Genomic DNA, 15,995 nt, shown 5'->3' with positions numbered 1-15,995 from the left:
TATATATATCATACGCATAGGTACACACGCTGTACGATATATCACGAGTAGCGTGTGTATGCGCTCGCATGAATGAGTAGCCACTTTCTTTCTTTCTTTCTTAAGTCGTCGCGCGTAAAAAGCGTCGTCGTCGTCGTCGTCGCGTCTTGTTAGAGCCGAGTATAAGCGCGTATACGTGCGCGAGAGGAGACGTCTGCGCGTTTCTTGTATTTTTTTCTTCTTCTTTATTTTTGCGTGGGTTATAGTACTATGCTACGCGCGGTGTCGTCTCCGTGATGCCGAGATTCTTGAATTGGAGGGCTGGTTTTGTGAATAAGCCAGGTGGGCTGATTCATATGGTTATATATATACTACCGAGATGAGATGCATGAAAGAAAGAGCTTTGCTTCCGGGGGAGATGCGGAGTAATTGCTGTACGTGATAGCGAGGTGTGCGCTTTTCTCGAGATGGCGCATGGAGTGGCTGGTCTTTTTCGATTAAAAAGCTTTATTATTCTGTCGATGTTCGCGGAAAGTCTTAATTCCCAGCGCTAAATATAAAACTGCGGATCCCCTCGATTATTTATCCGAGAGATAAACAGAGCTTTGCTGCACACACGCGCGAGAGAGAAAGCTCGATATCCAACCTTTCACACGCGCGCGTTTCTCGCCGGCTACATCAAGCCCATCATATACATATACACATCGGCGCTTATTCGCATTCGCGAAATCCCACATAATACCCGTCGATTATATAGCTACGTGTCGCTCGTCCATAATTTACCGCAGCGATGTGTCAAAACACCTATATACATACATTTCCCGCGCGTTCCACACAAAACGGCAAAGTAAACCCTTCTAACTTACCATTCGCTCGCTGCACCCACACATGCTCGCACACTTATGTACGCGTAAAAGTCTTAGCATAAATTCGCTCGTACACTAATACATCCAAGCACAGTAGCTAAAGCGCGTGATTTTTGCCCTTCCCTTGAGCGAGGCGACGCCTCCGTGGGAATCCCATTGGTTGGGCCGCCATCGACGCGAGCGCCACGCCTCCGATCCGGGGATTCCCCCCCCACTACGAGATGCGCGAGTTATACTCGTCGATGTTGGCGAATGCGCATGCGCGGCGCTTTTTTCTCATATAGAGCTGCTATACACTGTCTTCGCTCGAGGGAGGCTGTAGGGAAAAATGAATTTTGTTTGCACGGAAGAGATCCTATACCGGTGTATGTCCGTTGTTGACGCGGTTTGTTGCTCTTTCAAAACTCGCCTAATGACTCGACGAGGCCGGCAGCGCTGGTTGTGAATTCTTTTTTAAAAATATTTTCGCCGCCGCTCATTTCGCCGCTTGCGTATATAAAGGACTCGGTTGCCCCTTTTTCGCGCCCCTTATATTTGCTCCACACCCTCTTCGTTCGTCGATATATATATATTTTTTTAGCTTATACGCGAGCGCGCCGTGTGGTCGTCGCTTTGATTTTATCAGCTGCGCCTTGCGCTATAGGATCGATCGCTTTTTCTTCTCTCTTTCTCGTATAATTTCTTATAACGCGTTGAACGATTCTTTTGCTTTGTCACGTCAGGTTTTTCATGGGAAACGAATTAAAACCTATGTATATACTTTAGAACATGTCTAATTTCAAAAAGCCTCGCATCTTCCAGAAAACTTCAACTTTTACTCGCCGGGATTAAGGCTTCTCTACGTGCATCTCTCTTTCTCGACTGAAAAAAAAAAAAATCTAACCAGCGGCGAGCATGCACTCGCGAGAATTCTTTTTTCGGATCTACTATATACTATATATATATATATATATATATATATATATATATATACCCAGCTCTCTGATAACCCTCGAGCGTTTCCGCGCGCTACTTTCTTTTACCTTCAAATTATCCACACCGTTTTTACAACCGCGTCTCGCGCCTCATTATTTTTGCGTCTTACCTCTTCCGCCCGGTCTTTCTCCTGCACGTACACTCGCAGTAGTCTCACTTTTCACTTTCCTCTCATTCATCCTCGCGCACTATACACTTATACTCCCCCCCATTCATATTATCTCTTGTATATGAGCGATGGTGGTGGTGTGCTTCGTTCGGGGGTTTATTATCTGATGTATATTTATCGCTGTGTTTTTTTATACGCTCTCGGCCGATTTTTATGGCAGTGTTTTGCTTCGTCGCTTTTGGGCTGTGAGATATATTTTTACGTTTTCAGAAGCGACGCAAAGTGTAGAGGATTACGATGTAAGATATACATTTGCTGTGCGATATTAAGTATAATAGCAAATTGAAAAAAATCCTCGAAGCTTTTCCTTATAGGTGCGTATATATTATACATAGTGTTCCTCATTGGCGCGCGACGACGTGGGAGGCCGGCGACGTCGAGTGTGCGTAACCCAGAGGGGATGAAGTAAGCGGCTCCTGTGTGTCTGCAGCAGCCTATACGCTTGTGAGCTTGATACCCCGGAAGAGGGTAGGGCAGGGAGGATATACGAGTTTGACGACTCGCGCGTTTCCTCTTTCCTCAAGCTCTCAAAAATCGTTCGATCCAACGATCGTCTATCTCGACAAGCACCGAGTATAGTCTCGCTCCCTCACTATATGTATACTCCAAAGCAAGCATAATAGCCGAGCTCTCATCTCGGACCCTAAGGAAAAAAACAAAGGACCTGCAGCGCGCCTAACTATCCCGCCACCAGCAGCAACATCAGCTTTCGTTTCGCACGAGAGAAAAGCGTGGGAAAAGCCCCTAGACCGTGTCTCTCTCTCTTGCTTTATTGCACTTGTCGAGTCGTGCGCAGTACCAGTATAGGTATATATATATATACCCATAGCGAGAGAATCCTTCCGGCGGAAGACTGCGGGGGTCGGTGCGCAGGTAGCTCGAATCGAGAGGAAACTTTACGACAGGTCCGTTTTTCCCATGCATCGTCGGCGCTCATTACTATGCCGGTCCACGTGAAACTTTGCTTTCCCTGATTTTCCGCTCGCGCGTTCGGATGCTGCAGCGAGTAATTAAGGACACGACCTTTGCTGCGCCGCAGAGGGATAGAATGATATCGATACCCGTGAGAGGCGATGGCAAGTGTCGTTCGCAGCAGCCTTTTTGCGCGATTTTTCGATGAATTGGACAAATTTTACAGTAGCCTGATAACATAACAAAAATAATAGAATTTGAAAATTATAACTTTCATATACATTGCAGAGGACTTCAATGAGGAACAAATCCACGTGTAAAATTTTAATTCTACTCAAAGTTAAACTACTGTATACCTATGTTTCTATAAGAAAAGTGTAATTAATTATCTCGAATACTATTTAAAAGTACCGCGTAGCCTTAACACAGTATATATATATCTATATATATCTATATATATACCCATGCGTTCGTAAACACACATCACGTGTATGCGCGCGCACGAGCTTAAAAAATCGCAGAAACATGGCAGCAGTCGATGTTTACGTATACCGTTGATAGATCAAATCTGATATAACGTTAATTAAAAGTAGGATCTCTATTAGCAGCAATAGCCACCGGCGAAAGAGGAAAACATGCTGCACTAGTGCAAAAGATTGACTTTTCAATTCTTTCTGCGCTTCGATAATTAAAAGCCGGTTTTCATATTCTAACCTAAAAAAAGACAACAAAACGAATTTACAATGGCATCGCAGGATAAGCAAAAAGTTCTTATTGCCGGAGACGTCGAGGGCAATTTTAAGGTGCTCTTTTCAAGAGTGGAAGCGATCAGCAAGAAAAACGGTCCCTTCGATCTTTTACTTTGCGTTGGGAATTTCTTCGGTGCGAAAAATACTGATTTAGAGGCTTACAAAGCAGCTACCAAATCCATAAACATACCTACCTACATAATCGGTCCAACCAAGGAGGAGGATATCAAGTATTATCCAGATGCTAATGGCGGTGACATATGCAATAATCTCACGTATCTGGGCAAGTACGGGCTCTTTACACTGAGTTCGGGACTGAAAATCGCTTATCTGAGTGGTGTTCAAAAGAATGCCAACGATCCAAAAGAGTGCACATTCGACGAGAAGGATGTCACAGCCCTGAGGAATTCGTGTTTGAAGAGTTGCCCCAGTTTTCGCGGAGTTGATATTCTGCTAACATCTCAGTGGCCAGAAGGAGTGACAAATTTGGATGAAAATAAACCAAAGTTTGAGTACAATGGATCCAGACTCGTATCTTGGCTGGCTACCCATATAAAACCAAGGTATCATGCTTGTGGATTGGAGAACATTCATTATGAGAGGCCCCCTTACAGGTAAAAATCTGATTTAATATCATTATCAATTTACGTAGTAATCAATTGAATTTACAACTTATTGCTTTTTATAGGAATCAAAATGAAAGTGCGGATGGCATTGATATAGCGACTCGATTCATAGCGCTTGCAAAGGTTGCTAATGCTGAAAAGAAGAAGTGGCTGTATGCATTAAATTTGAATCCAGTGGATAAAACAAGAATGTCGGAACTGGTGATGAAGACAACTGATGAAACCCCCAGCCCATATCCAGCATCAATGCTGCAGAACAATCCAGGAAAGAAGAGCGAGGAAAAGTCCCAGTACTTCTATGATATGGAGTCAAGGGATGAGAAGAAGAAAGTTAAAAGACAGAAAATGGAATTTGATCAGAATAAGTGTTGGTTCTGCTTGTCCAGTGAAGATGTCTCAAAGCATCTGGTTATTTCAATAGGCAAAGAAATTTATTTGGCCTTAGCAAAAGGAGGAGTTGTGGATGACCATTTTTTGCTTTTACCTGTGGCACATCATCAGTGTCTATCAGTTTTGTCAGACACTATCAAACAAGAACTAAAACTCTACAAGGTACTTGAAAAGAGCACTTTTTACCGAATATTTACACAATTCATATAATAATTTGCAATCTCATTTTTGCAGGATGCTATCAGGAAGTACTATGCTTTAAATGACAGAGTGCCAGTGTTTTTTGAAAGGAATTTTAAAACGTCTCACTGTCAACTGCAAGCAGTCCCTGTTCATAAAAATCAAGCACCGTCATTAAAAGAAACCTTCCAAGTAATTATGACTGAATTGCGATTTTTATAGCTCTTATCATGTCTTATTGCAGTTTAATTATGCACTTCTTCTATCCACAGGAAATTGCTGGAATCTATCACATAAAGATGAGAGAATTGGATGTGGAACTTCACGAGGTAGCACCAGCAGGAACCTTATACTTCTACGTAGAACTGCCAGACGGTGAAAGATTATTTTACAAAATAAAAAAGGATTTCCCACTGCAGTTTGGCCGAGAAGTAGTTTGTTCCGATAGGATATTGGACATACCTGACAGGTTTGACTGGAAAGATTGTCAATTGAGTAGGGAACAAGAGTATGTGTTGTCAGAAAAGATCAAAGCTAAATTCCAACCGTTTGATGTAAAGTTCTAAGAAGGTTGACTTTTAAAAAATTAAATCTTTTTCATTGAGGGTCAATATGATTTTGTATATAAAAGTGTGCACTAAGCATGAAGGTTTTTTGTAAAAAAAATTCTATGCAGGATTTATTTAATATTTTTATTCACAGTTCATTTATAGCTACAATGTTAGTACTAAAAATGAATTCACATAAAGCAATTGTTTGTACTGCGCCATTTGTACAAATTGTAAAAAAATGTAAATGACTTTCATAAAGTGTAAATTATACAAAACACATAGATCGAGTGATGGCACTTATTGTTTGTACTTGCCCACATTAATTGATTTTTTTAAACCGAAGTGCTTTTTCTTTGGTATTTCAGTTCATGATTTTCTGGAGTCATAAGTGGATCCAGTCCACTAGCCTTCATTTGTAAAGCAATATCAAAAAGATAATCGTAACATTCAGTCCTAAAATCAAAATTTTTCATAAATTATGTCAAGAAATTTAATGCTCAAAATTTCATGATTTTTTTATAATTACATTGTTTTTGCCTGCTGCCATGTGTCACCCCACACGTATAGCCCATGTCTGCGCACAAGAATTGCACAAGTCTCTGGATATTGCTTAATACAGTTAGCCATATCCTCTTTCAAATCTTCCTCAAAGGGAGTATTTTCAATGATCGGTACAACCAATTCTTCATCATATCTGTAAGCTTTGCCTGTACTCTGATTACGAATACCTGTATAAAAAGTATTCAAATCATTCTTAATTTTTTCTAAAACTCGTACATTCAACAATATTATTTTAATAATAAGCAACCTTTGATCATTTCAAGATGTGTAACACGGAATTCAGTTCCTGGCCACATAAGTGTAACCATGACTGCAAACTTTGAGTGCGTGTGAATGACAGCTCCAGCATTTCGAGCAGTGTAAGCGCACATGAATAAAGGCGTACATTGAGATTTCTTTAGTTTCTTCTCTGGAGGAGGCAGTTCCAAATCTTTTCCTTCGATGTCTTGAACGAACATATCATTTGGCAGGATTCGTTCCTTTTGTACTCCAGATGGAGCAATGTATATCTTGTCCCTAAAAAAAAAATCATTCAAAAATACTGTCTGTGATAAATCAAAGTCTGGATTATGTTATCACTCAGCTTCAGAATAAATTAAAAAATTTCAATTGACTAACTCATGCTTTATAGAAATTCCTCCACCAGTTCCAGTCACCCATCCCAGATGATAAAATTGTCTGCAAAGCTCCGGTATCAAATTTTTCGGATGCTCCTGAAAACAAAGGCAATGTTTGCAAAGCGATCAATAAGAGCTAAAAATAAAACATAAACACAGCTGACTAGGAAAATTCGCCGCAACACAATTCCATCGTCTCGCGAGCGAGTAGATAATCTTCAAAAATTTACCTTATCAAAACTCTTATCGTAGAAATGATCCATCTCGCCCGAGTTGTTATTCATTCAAAATCCGGAGCTTCGATTGATTTCCGAGAGTAAAGAGCTTTTCCTCGTCTGTAAGTAAATGACCTGTTGAATAAATTAAAGAAGATCGGGAAAAATAGAGAGTCGGCGTAGGCGGGAGTAGCGGAGAGAAGAATCGATACCACGTACCGGTATAGACGTACAAAACTAGAAACTGCGTATCAAAAGCGCTTTTGCGGCTTTGCCCGTATCCGGAGAACTGATTATATATTGTGCAGCCGAGTGTCGGCTCGGCTTCTCTGATGTTTTGCCTTATCAGTATACAGCCGGTGCGGTGTGTGCCTTGACTGACAATTTTCACGAGTACTTTGGACCACTTGACCGTCATCAGTTTGTCACGTGACTTAATTTTCGCGCATTGTCGTATAGGCAACTGGCAAATCTAAAAATGCAAGAACTGTCAAAATGTTATTGTTGATTTATTTTATACGCTAAAATATGGTGATTTAAAGAACAATATATTTTTCTATTTCGAGAGTGAAATTTCCATTGACTAAAATCATGTGCTCGGAAAATTTATAAAAATATTTTGTTTACCTGAATCCGACCACCGCCGGTAGAGCAGGAGACCCCTATTTTCAATAAATTACCGACCGAGTCTTTAATACCGACTAGTAATTTCGAGGTACCCGATTCCCCTAGTAAAGTTTCTCGTCGTGAGGATGGCAAGATCCATAGATATATCAGACGACAGTAAGGTTAGGCTAGTGGTCATCAGGAGAGAGTACTGAGCAACCGAAGGCAACAAAAATGGCGAGGTTAATGGAAGATCAGAGCTCGATAGAAATGAACGATGAGAAGGAAACGTAAGTCTCGCGATAAATTAACATTAACCATATTGTTGCTGCGCGTTCATAGATTATTCTACTATCCAGCATAAAGTTTTTGGCACTTCTCGAAACGGTCGGGGTGTGTTAGGAATAACCTGTCCTGATGTTCATAACTTTTGCTTTTCAGAACTGATTTTGAGCGTGACAGTGTGCAATTGCGCCCTTTAAATTTGCACTTGGCAGAAGTTGATGTGTTTACTTTGTTTCAGGCTTGAACAAGATTTTTATAACTGGGTGGATATCACGCAGGAGTTCTTCGAAGCTATCACAGGCAAGTTTTTAATTTTGGAGTTGCCGTTATTTATGTATCTGTTACACACTTGAATAGTGCCAGTATTGATGTTTACAGTTCAGTTTTTTTTTGTGCTAAAATACATGGTATTTTTCATTTGTTATTCATAGAGTTGGATTTCTGATTCGCATTTTTGATTAGTCATAAATTAACTTACTTTTATTTTCAAATCTAAAGAGTTGGAGCTTGGAGAACTGCTGCACGATGAGCTCTTTGGACTATTTGATGCGATGGCTGCCATAGAGATGATGGATCCAAAAATGGATGCTGGAATGCTGTGCAATAGGGGTAATAACAAGCCATACACTTTTGCACAGGCAGCAAGTACAGGGGTGATCAAGTTGGATGGCTTGACACCTGCAGAAATCATTGGGATTATCGATTCAACGTATGCTTGCATAGTTTCATGGCTGGAGGGTCACAGCTTAGCACAGACAGTTTTTACTAATTTATATTTGCATCAACCGGATCAAATTATTGACAAGACTTTGCAGACATTTTGTTATGCTGTTTATAAAATCATTGAGGAGATTAGAGAATGCATAGTCAAAGCTTCTGTATACGAAGAGGAGGACTTCCAGAGCGTTATGTATGGTGGCTATAAGCTTCAGGCTGATATCACAGAACAAACAACCATTTCCATGTTAAGAGAAGTTGAAGAAGAGTTGCACAGGAAAAGTAGAATAAAACCTGTTGATGATGAAAAAGAAAGAGAGGTATAATTAATAATTTAACAAAACTAACCTCTCTTATCCATTTATTTGCTGTTTACATTAATTTATTTTATTCCTTATTTAGTATAATGATGGATTAGCTCTTTATGCTAGAATTAGATTCACGAAAATGTTTTATCAAGTTTTAACGTTAATGGGAAGAAAAGAGCAGTTGACACAAAACTTGACTGGTTGTCAGCGTTTTCTATCCAATTGTTCTGACATGATTCAAGTTATGATAAAAACAGTAAATAGAGGAGCCAAGGCTGATGAAATAAGTAAGTGATGATACGTAGCGAAAAGTTTACAGTTACTTCTGTAATTTATGCTCCTTGTTTTATTTTTTTTTTGCAGCAAACCATCCAAATGTTATGGGTTTTGATCCCATGATCAACCAAAGACTACTGCCACCGACATTTCCAAGGTACACCAAAATAAAGCCGAGAATAGAAGCCCTGGAATACATGGACGAGCTTATAAATCGATTTAAAACCGTCACGAAAATCACGAGTTATACCAGTTTTCACGGTGCACTGGTAATGATTGTTCATATTTTTTGTATTCAATAAACAACCTTTTAAATTCATGAATATATTTATTTGCTATTTTTCAGGACTTCTTTCTCGAATTCTCACGTCAAAGTCCGTGCATTCTATCAAGGTCGATGCTGCAAATTGTTTATCTGTTCAATCGCGTCTTCGTTACTGATAATTTTGCGGATCTATTAAAGGATGCTGCTAGAAATTTCATTGCACCACCTGCTTTAATGCCGAGAAGTACTTTGTTACAGAGTCATCAAGCCAAGGAGTGCGTTGATAACTTTTTAGCACATTGTGCCAACTTTTTCAGTACTCTGTTACAGACTACTGGCCATAATAGGGCTCGGCAAAGAGACAGATTAGCTTATTTGTTTGACAACTTTGCAGCTTTGCAAGACGAGGTAATGCAGGAATCGTCGGCGATTTATGCTTTTTCGTGATTTTATAAACTTATAATATAAATATTTTAGGCTGAACGAGTTGACAGTTATATGCATGCATTATCTTTGAAAAGTGATACACCCAGGCCGCATTTAGCGTGTTTTGGAACTTGGATTTTGTATCACACTTTGCGTGTTATGGTTATGTACTTGTTGAGTGGCTTTGAACTTGAACTCTATTCAGTTCATGAATACCATTACATATTTTGGTACCTTTACGAGTTCCTATATGGTTGGCTTGTCTCTGCCATAACGAGAGCGGATTCATTTATAATGGAACAGGATATGCAGAACGAATCGAGAGCAATTAATCAGAAAGGTCGAAGCAGTAAAAAGAGCGCGAAGAACAAGAAAAAGAAAGCAACGCTTCGGCCGTTCCATCTAGAAATATTGATGTATCAAGCAATGCAAAATATTTGCGGTGGCTTTTACAAGGTGACACGCAGCTAGATTCATATTATGAAAGGATTTTTCATTTTTGCAAAACTTCTGATTAGTATACTAACGAATTAATCTTCTTTAGGCACTGGTGGGTTTCCGTATGGACGGTAGGATACCATTACCAGAGAGTCAATTTGACTGTGAGCGGGTTCGATACGAACATCGGCTGCTACCCTTTTCTTCTCTGATTACGCCACCGCCAGTACCCTATAAAAAGTTCATAGAGATGACAAACGCTCAAACGAGCAGATCGAGTGTAAGTTCATTTTACATAAATCGTAGTTATTTTATTAAAAGAATAAATATTGATTAAAATAAAAATAATGTTCTTTTATTTCAGGAGAAAAACACTAGTGCATCTCAATACTTTGATGGTTGTCGACATTTTCATCAAGCTAAAAATATGTTGGATCGCGCGTTAGAGTTGAATCCATTAAATCCGAACACTGTAAACGAGGTGACAATCATATGCATAATTTTAGAAACGCATTAATATTGCGGAGGACCATAGTAAAATGTTTTTCTTCTGTTCCCAGATAAACGATTTGTTGAAAGTTGTTAAAACTAATTTCATTGTGCTGAAACTTTTAAATGGAGGCCACAAAATAGATTCCAAGGAGCCGCCAGTTTTCGACTTTAAGTGTCATCCGCACTTCCCTATTATAAAGCTTACTTAATCAGCTTCTCTTCGTGGCAATACTATTTTTTAACGTGCGCGTCATCACTATTTATTATAGTTAAATGAGAAGTATAATGGTAACGAAAAGCTGACGTGATTTTCCGATTCGAGTTCGTCTTCCCCGGAGCATTAATAACGGTTTTCTTCGAGATCCACCCAACTTTTTGCTGTACATTGCGCGTAACCCCACCTAACAATTTTGACAATCTAAACATAACAAGTGATAACATTCATTGTTAATTTAAGGTTTAGTTAGTCGAGTGTTAAGAGACGTGTCTCGAAAGACTTTAACTCGAATGTTTAATTTTCTTTAAAAGACTAAGTTTGTAAATATATAAGTATAACTAGGCATTGTAGTTATAATGTCGGCTGAACGAGAAAGAAAATAGCGACCGAGGTCGTAAGCGTTTCTTTTATCGAGAATATTTCACGAGATGTACAAATTTTATTTTTCTCTCCCGAGCTGTATTCGGCTCGTCAATTAAATGGAGTTTACGTTCTTGTGTGTTGTTTATGTTTGCGCTAAATTAATTGACGATGTACAAAAGCATAATCATCGCGTAATAGTAGATATACATAACTTTGAAAAATGAAAATACAAAAACAATGCATCGTACTACATCAAATCAGTGACAAGAAAGCAAGATCTCGAGCTATATTGTTCATTCGTTATAATCAAATAAAAACGCACTTGTCACCGGAAGTCGGTCAACGAGACTCTATTTTGTTTCTCTCCATTACTGCCAAAGTTTTCTCGCGAAGGTTAACAAAAGACTTTTTTTCTTTTATAAAATGTCATCATATATCAGTATACGGCACAGATACATTCACGCTTCAATCATTACAAGGAGAAATTAATGGTTACAAAATGTTGGTCACGGTGGAAAGAAGCTTGATGAGAAAACCACGATTGGGCGGATGGAGAGATCCGGCTACGGGATTGGAGTATCTAAATGCCGACTCGCAAACGGGACCGGCGCCCAAGCGACTGCCGTTGGAGCGAACCTGCAGCCGAAAAGTGCAGACCATCCTGTCAGAGGACAAGCAGTGCCAGTCGAATTGCGACAGTGCCACACAGATGTGGCGGTGAGAGAACACACCCGAATGCGATCAAACTATATATTTGTAAATGATTAACAAAAATATACGAAAATAACAATGTGAACTCTATATAGCATATGCCGTAGCGATTGTATGTAAGCGTATATATGAGTTTTCGCGGTAGCGCAAGTTACGAGATGACTAACGAACGTATGGTTTTATTTATTGTGTACACATAATATACTCGCGCGAGTTTTGCGGCGGCATTGAATGAAGTACGATTTGTTGCGATAGAAAAGTTAAAATCTGCGTTGCTCATATCAAATTATTATCATAACGTTTCATTGTAAGTTTTTCAATAAAAACCTATTACAAAACTTTGAGGTGATTATCAAATTGAAATCGTTGTAGCCGAGATTGTTACATTCCGAGCGTATCCGACAAGTACGTGAGCGTCGGCTCGTACGAGACTTACGAGGAGATGAGGCTAAGGCTGGATTTCGACGGCAAAGCGAGGAAGATTCAAAGGTGCTACAGAGCCTACAGGATTTTGAAACTCGTGCGAAACTGCGCAAAGGCTTATCGAGAGATGCGCGAAGAATGCGAGAGACTGCGTGAGGAGAAGGTGCAAAACAGAAGGTACTATACGAGATATGCGCTTACCGAGGGGGGTTGGTTCTTTGATGCTTTGCAGGTCATAGCGAGCTATTGCAAAAATAAATAAAACTTGCTTTGTAAATTCTGTAACTTCGATTAATTTTGTTCATGATCCTTCATTGGTTGTATTTAGATTTTAAAATAGTTAAGTTTTAACCAATATACATTTTAACTTTAGAGAACTCGAGGCTTCGGACTGTCTCGCCCTAAACCATCCCAGGACTCTAACTGACCTAGACGCCTTATTGCACCACATCGACACCGTCGATCTTCCTAAACTGGACGACCAGTCCTGTTCACCGCGTTCCCGCAACCTTAGACTCCTGGAGGTCCGTCGTCGCGCCTACCTGGCCGCAGAGCTGCGACGAAATCGCGGCAGTGACAGAGCAAAGTTTCTCGCATTTCACTGTAAACCAAAACGATGGCTCGATCGTCGTGGTAGAAGCGTCGAGATGCTCGGACTGAGGAACCAAGCGGCGAGAGAACTGTGGGAAATGTACCGGATGCTGGACAGAGACGCAGGAGAGGAGAGGATGGAGGTTTTGCTGCAGGTTGCATTCGAAGCTATTGATTAATTAATTGCTTTTCGACTGCAGAAGATTGTCCTTTTAGGCTAGAAGTGCCATAGAAAATCACGTTTGCAAAGATGCAAGCTCTTTTCGGGATCTGCTGGATCAAGAGATCATTATGACCGCTAAGAACGTAATGCACGATAAATTGGATTACTTGAGAAAGAGGATAGTCGGTAATTTTTGTTAATATAAATCGATCCACGTATACGAGTAAGAGAATGCATTGCTGGTCTTTATTGTAGGAGCATTTTTGCAGTTTGTGAAGACTTCCCACAATTGCACGTGCAAGAGCGTGGATGGAATCGAACCCATTGAGATTCACGATTACGAGTTTCGACTGCCCATGGAGAAAGACCGAATGTTCTGTACGAGCTGCCGGAAGCTTCTTCCGCAGGGAAAATTTCCTGTAACTGTTAGGAGACAACAGATCAATAAGTGTAAAGGTATCATTCGTAGAGGCTTTAAGTTTTATATAAAAAAAAAAAAACGCTCAAAACGATTCTCTTCCGGCACAGCCTGCGTCCGTCTTCGTACAAACGTCCGCAGTTCTGTGGATCTGAAGCCTTTTATCCACCTTCTTTCCGAAATCCGAGAATCCGAGCCGGTTGTGGACCCCATAATCGACGTCCTGAGTCCATCCGACCTGCGACACCTGGTGCAAGACATCTGGCATGGACGATCGGTTCTAAGCGGCGAATCCGAGACGCGGAAGTTACGACTGCCTCGTTATCGAGTTGAAGAGCCCTGGAGTCCTTGGAATTGCCTGCTGCTAACAGAGGACGAAGCTGAAGTTCATCGGAGACTAGGCGAGAAGATGGTTTACTCGAAGCCGTTGCAGAAAATAGTCGAGGCTGCTCATTGCACCGCTCGCATGAAGTTCGGTCTCTGGACTGTCGAGAAGAAGGTTATCGTGTCCAATATTGAATCGTGAATTTGATTGAATTTTTTCAAACTTCTTTATTGTAGATTAAAATTCGTCTCGATACATCGAACGTAAAAACATATAAACTATAAAAATTATAGTAATGTATAGTATGAAAAATTAAAAAGTGGACATGCAATGATAAATAACATACTAATTTATAAACAACGAAAGATTAATTCTCTCGTGCACGATTAATTGAACTTATCGTAACGTTGATAAAAAATACTTTTCACTCGTCAGACCATAGCCTTGCAGACCTCGTAAATGAGTTTGTGCGTCAGTGCGCGAAACTCGGGTCTATCGACAATAATCTTCTTATTACCGACGATATACTTGATCGCGCTGTTCTTAAGCGTCTCCGCGCGAAGTTTATCGGCCAGCTCCAAGATCTCCGGTGCGTTCTCGACACACAGTTGTTTGCACAGCTCGATTTCGCAGAGCTTCTTCAGATTCTCCAGCAGATACCTGTCAGCGGTGGCCAGAAGTTTCTTGGCGATGCGGTCGAGATGGCGCACCTTCCCCGAGTAGATGAAGCGCAGCATCTCGACGAAGACGTCGTGCTCGATGTCCTCGATGAATACCTTGTTCTCCTGAGTTTCTTTCATCTGCGACTGGAACATAGCCGCGAAGACGGGACTTTTCTTGGCGAGTATACACTTGTGGCCCGTAATGATTTTGTCCGCGATTTCGAAGCTAACGTCAACAATGGCCTTCGTCAAACTCGTCAAACTCGTCGAGACGAAGGCTATTGTTCTTGTTGTTTCTCGCGTCACCTTCGACGGCGATCGGATTATCCGTCGATCCTGCTTTGAACTTGCACCAGATAGTCAGGGTGTCGTCGTCGAGTAATCCGTTCGCCGGATCCGTCAGGAAGTTCCACTTGATGAAAGCGATGTACGCGTCCATGTATCTTCTGCACCACTACTCCGCGGTTGTCTAGGATGCCACAGGCCGCGGTGATCGGGATTTTCGCGTTGTAGAAGCTATTTATGAAAACTATCTCGCCTACGCCTATGAGGTTTGGAAAAGAAAATCGCTGTAATATTATACAGAAGCGTTGGGAGAGTCAAAGTTTTCGTCCTGACTTACACGTGTAGAGCTGCAGCTGCATGTGCAACTGGTGCCTGAAGCCTTTCAAGTTGTAGCAAGTGTTGAGTATTGGCGAGTTTAAAGTAGCCTTCTTGTTCATGTAGCTGCTGAAGTTCGGGATGTTCCATTGATATAAACGAACGTTGATCTGTCGTGGTTGAATTGACCGACGGGTGTTGGTGACGGGTACATCTCGGGAATTCTAAGGAAGTAACGACTGAACCAATTCTTATATCATCTTCTTTTTCTGTTAAAAAAATCTCAGTCGTTTGTGTTTGTAACTGCGGCCAACTTGTGGAATTCGTGTAAACTTATAGGTTAAAAGACTTACTCGCTTTATGACTTTCAAGCCTGAAAACTCGTATATATGCGAATTAACTGATGTTTTAAGCGAGTTGTAAACGCAATGCTCTGAAGAGTCAATTCTCAAGACTAAAAGTGCAGAACACCGGATCACACTGCGCAACCGGCAACTGTTTGTAAAACTCAAAACACGGCGCAGCACGCACGGTTTGGTTTGTTTACATTTTTTGCTGACTTTGCGCTCGGTAACTGTAGATAACTGTAGGAATGACGAAGAATCTGCTGCTCGACTAATTGCCGAGTTTTTTTTTTATTATAGAGTAGAATAATAATAAATGTTTGTATGATTGTGGTTTTTCTCCAAAGGTATATGGTAAGAATTAGAGCGTGTGAGTATGTGAGAGGGTCTCTATACGTGTGCATAGTAGAATGAAGCCGAATAGCCGATGAATCAGAGGTATCCTTTGTATACATTAAATTTGTTTATATTTCATTCTCGCTTCAGGAAATGGCAGCGTAAAACATTACGCAGCAGTCGGTAATTTATCTAAGTTCTCGCGCCTGAAACAAAGACGCCTAATGAGTCGACGCGGC

General features: G+C 40.7%; 5 protein-coding genes across 9 annotated transcripts; 3 read left to right on the top strand and 2 right to left on the bottom strand.

Annotated features, from left to right (window-relative positions):
- Nucleotides 1–3,644: 3,644 nt before the first annotated feature.
- Cwf19l1 (CWF19-like 1, cell cycle control) lies at nt 3,645–5,412 on the top strand. The gene is made up of 4 exons (NM_001129613.1): nt 3,645–4,264; nt 4,339–4,828; nt 4,901–5,038; nt 5,119–5,412. Exons 1-4 carry the CDS (start codon nt 3,645–3,647, stop codon nt 5,410–5,412), a joined length of 1,542 nt encoding a protein of 513 aa, NP_001123085.1.
- Nucleotides 5,413–5,524: 112 nt separating this feature from the next.
- On the bottom strand, nt 5,525–7,603 carry Apip (APAF1 interacting protein). 3 transcript variants are annotated; one of them, XM_032597729.1, is made up of 7 exons: nt 7,418–7,603; nt 7,010–7,262; nt 6,806–6,925; nt 6,577–6,671; nt 6,206–6,474; nt 5,924–6,125; nt 5,525–5,850 (listed from the first exon to the last, which is right to left on the bottom strand). In XM_032597729.1, exons 3-7 carry the CDS (start codon nt 6,857–6,859, stop codon nt 5,730–5,732), a joined length of 741 nt encoding a protein of 246 aa, XP_032453620.1. In that variant the 5' UTR covers nt 6,860–6,925; nt 7,010–7,262; nt 7,418–7,603; the 3' UTR covers nt 5,525–5,729. The 3 variants fall into 3 exon arrangements, with proteins under 3 accessions (XP_032453620.1, XP_016838717.1, NP_001123086.2); XM_016983228.3 differs by lacking the exon at nt 7,418–7,603 and having other exon boundaries at nt 7,010–7,277; NM_001129614.2 differs by lacking the exon at nt 7,418–7,603 and having other exon boundaries at nt 6,806–6,910; nt 7,010–7,172.
- A 27-nt stretch (nt 7,604–7,630) lies between these two features.
- Mak10 (MAK10 homolog, amino-acid N-acetyltransferase subunit) lies at nt 7,631–11,517 on the top strand. The gene is made up of 10 exons (NM_001129612.2): nt 7,631–7,686; nt 7,920–7,981; nt 8,180–8,718; nt 8,801–8,993; nt 9,070–9,251; nt 9,329–9,655; nt 9,725–10,129; nt 10,218–10,391; nt 10,476–10,592; nt 10,672–11,517. Exons 1-10 carry the CDS (start codon nt 7,631–7,633, stop codon nt 10,810–10,812), a joined length of 2,196 nt encoding a protein of 731 aa, NP_001123084.1. The 3' UTR covers nt 10,813–11,517.
- On the top strand, nt 11,374–14,152 carry LOC103316749 (IQ and ubiquitin-like domain-containing protein). 2 transcript variants are annotated; one of them, XM_008212070.4, is made up of 6 exons: nt 11,374–11,900; nt 12,267–12,494; nt 12,691–13,051; nt 13,125–13,257; nt 13,327–13,527; nt 13,600–14,152. In XM_008212070.4, the coding sequence occupies exons 1-6, from the start codon at nt 11,404–11,406 to the stop codon at nt 14,013–14,015; spliced, it is 1,836 nt and encodes a 611-aa protein (XP_008210292.1). In that variant the 5' UTR covers nt 11,374–11,403; the 3' UTR covers nt 14,016–14,152. The 2 variants fall into 2 exon arrangements, with proteins under 2 accessions (XP_008210292.1, XP_008210291.1); XM_008212069.4 differs by having other exon boundaries at nt 12,691–13,063.
- On the bottom strand, nt 14,017–15,937 carry LOC103316748 (speckle-type POZ protein B-like). Of its 2 annotated transcripts, XR_004227088.2 has the most exons (3): nt 15,430–15,937; nt 15,099–15,345; nt 14,017–15,020 (listed from the first exon to the last, which is right to left on the bottom strand). XR_004227088.2 is itself a non-coding variant. In XM_031926105.2 (2 exons), exon 2 carries the CDS (start codon nt 14,627–14,629, stop codon nt 14,246–14,248), a length of 384 nt encoding a protein of 127 aa, XP_031781965.1. In that variant the 5' UTR covers nt 14,630–15,020; nt 15,099–15,685; the 3' UTR covers nt 14,017–14,245. The 2 variants fall into 2 exon arrangements, 1 of the variants encoding a protein (XP_031781965.1); XM_031926105.2 differs by having other exon boundaries at nt 15,099–15,685.
- Between the last annotated feature and the right edge of the window lie 58 nt (nt 15,938–15,995).

This window comes from Nasonia vitripennis, chromosome 3 (assembly GCF_009193385.2).
Source record: "Nasonia vitripennis strain AsymCx chromosome 3, Nvit_psr_1.1, whole genome shotgun sequence".
NCBI lineage: Eukaryota > Metazoa > Arthropoda > Insecta > Hymenoptera > Pteromalidae > Nasonia > Nasonia vitripennis.
The sequence above is the reverse complement of the archived record's forward strand: the minus strand, read 5'-3'. Positions and strand labels throughout refer to the sequence as shown.

Coding starts and splice junctions, on each gene's coding strand:
- Cwf19l1 (NM_001129613.1), top strand. CDS start 3,645: ATGGCATCGCAGGATAAGCAAAAAGTTCTTATTGCCGGAGACGTCGAG. Junction 4,829..4,900: donor AAGAACTAAAACTCTACAAG/GTACTTGAAAAG, acceptor TCATTTTTGCAG/GATGCTATCAGGAAGTACTA. Junction 5,039..5,118: donor CATTAAAAGAAACCTTCCAA/GTAATTATGACT, acceptor TTCTATCCACAG/GAAATTGCTGGAATCTATCA.
- Apip (XM_032597729.1), bottom strand. CDS start 6,859: ATGAATAACAACTCGGGCGAGATGGATCATTTCTACGATAAGAGTTTT. Junction 6,475..6,576: donor GGAATTTCTATAAAGCATGA/GTTAGTCAATTG, acceptor TTTTTTTTTTAG/GGACAAGATATACATTGCTC. Junction 6,126..6,205: donor ACATCTTGAAATGATCAAAG/GTTGCTTATTAT, acceptor CTTTTTATACAG/GTATTCGTAATCAGAGTACA.
- Mak10 (NM_001129612.2), top strand. CDS start 7,631: ATGGCGAGGTTAATGGAAGATCAGAGCTCGATAGAAATGAACGATGAG. Junction 8,994..9,069: donor AGCCAAGGCTGATGAAATAA/GTAAGTGATGAT, acceptor TTTTTTTTGCAG/CAAACCATCCAAATGTTATG. Junction 10,593..10,671: donor ATCCGAACACTGTAAACGAG/GTGACAATCATA, acceptor TTCTGTTCCCAG/ATAAACGATTTGTTGAAAGT.
- LOC103316749 (XM_008212069.4), top strand. CDS start 11,404: ATGAAAATACAAAAACAATGCATCGTACTACATCAAATCAGTGACAAG. Junction 13,258..13,326: donor CTTGAGAAAGAGGATAGTCG/GTAATTTTTGTT, acceptor TCTTTATTGTAG/GAGCATTTTTGCAGTTTGTG. Junction 13,528..13,599: donor ACAGATCAATAAGTGTAAAG/GTATCATTCGTA, acceptor CTTCCGGCACAG/CCTGCGTCCGTCTTCGTACA.
- LOC103316748 (XM_031926105.2), bottom strand. CDS start 14,629: ATGTTCCAGTCGCAGATGAAAGAAACTCAGGAGAACAAGGTATTCATC.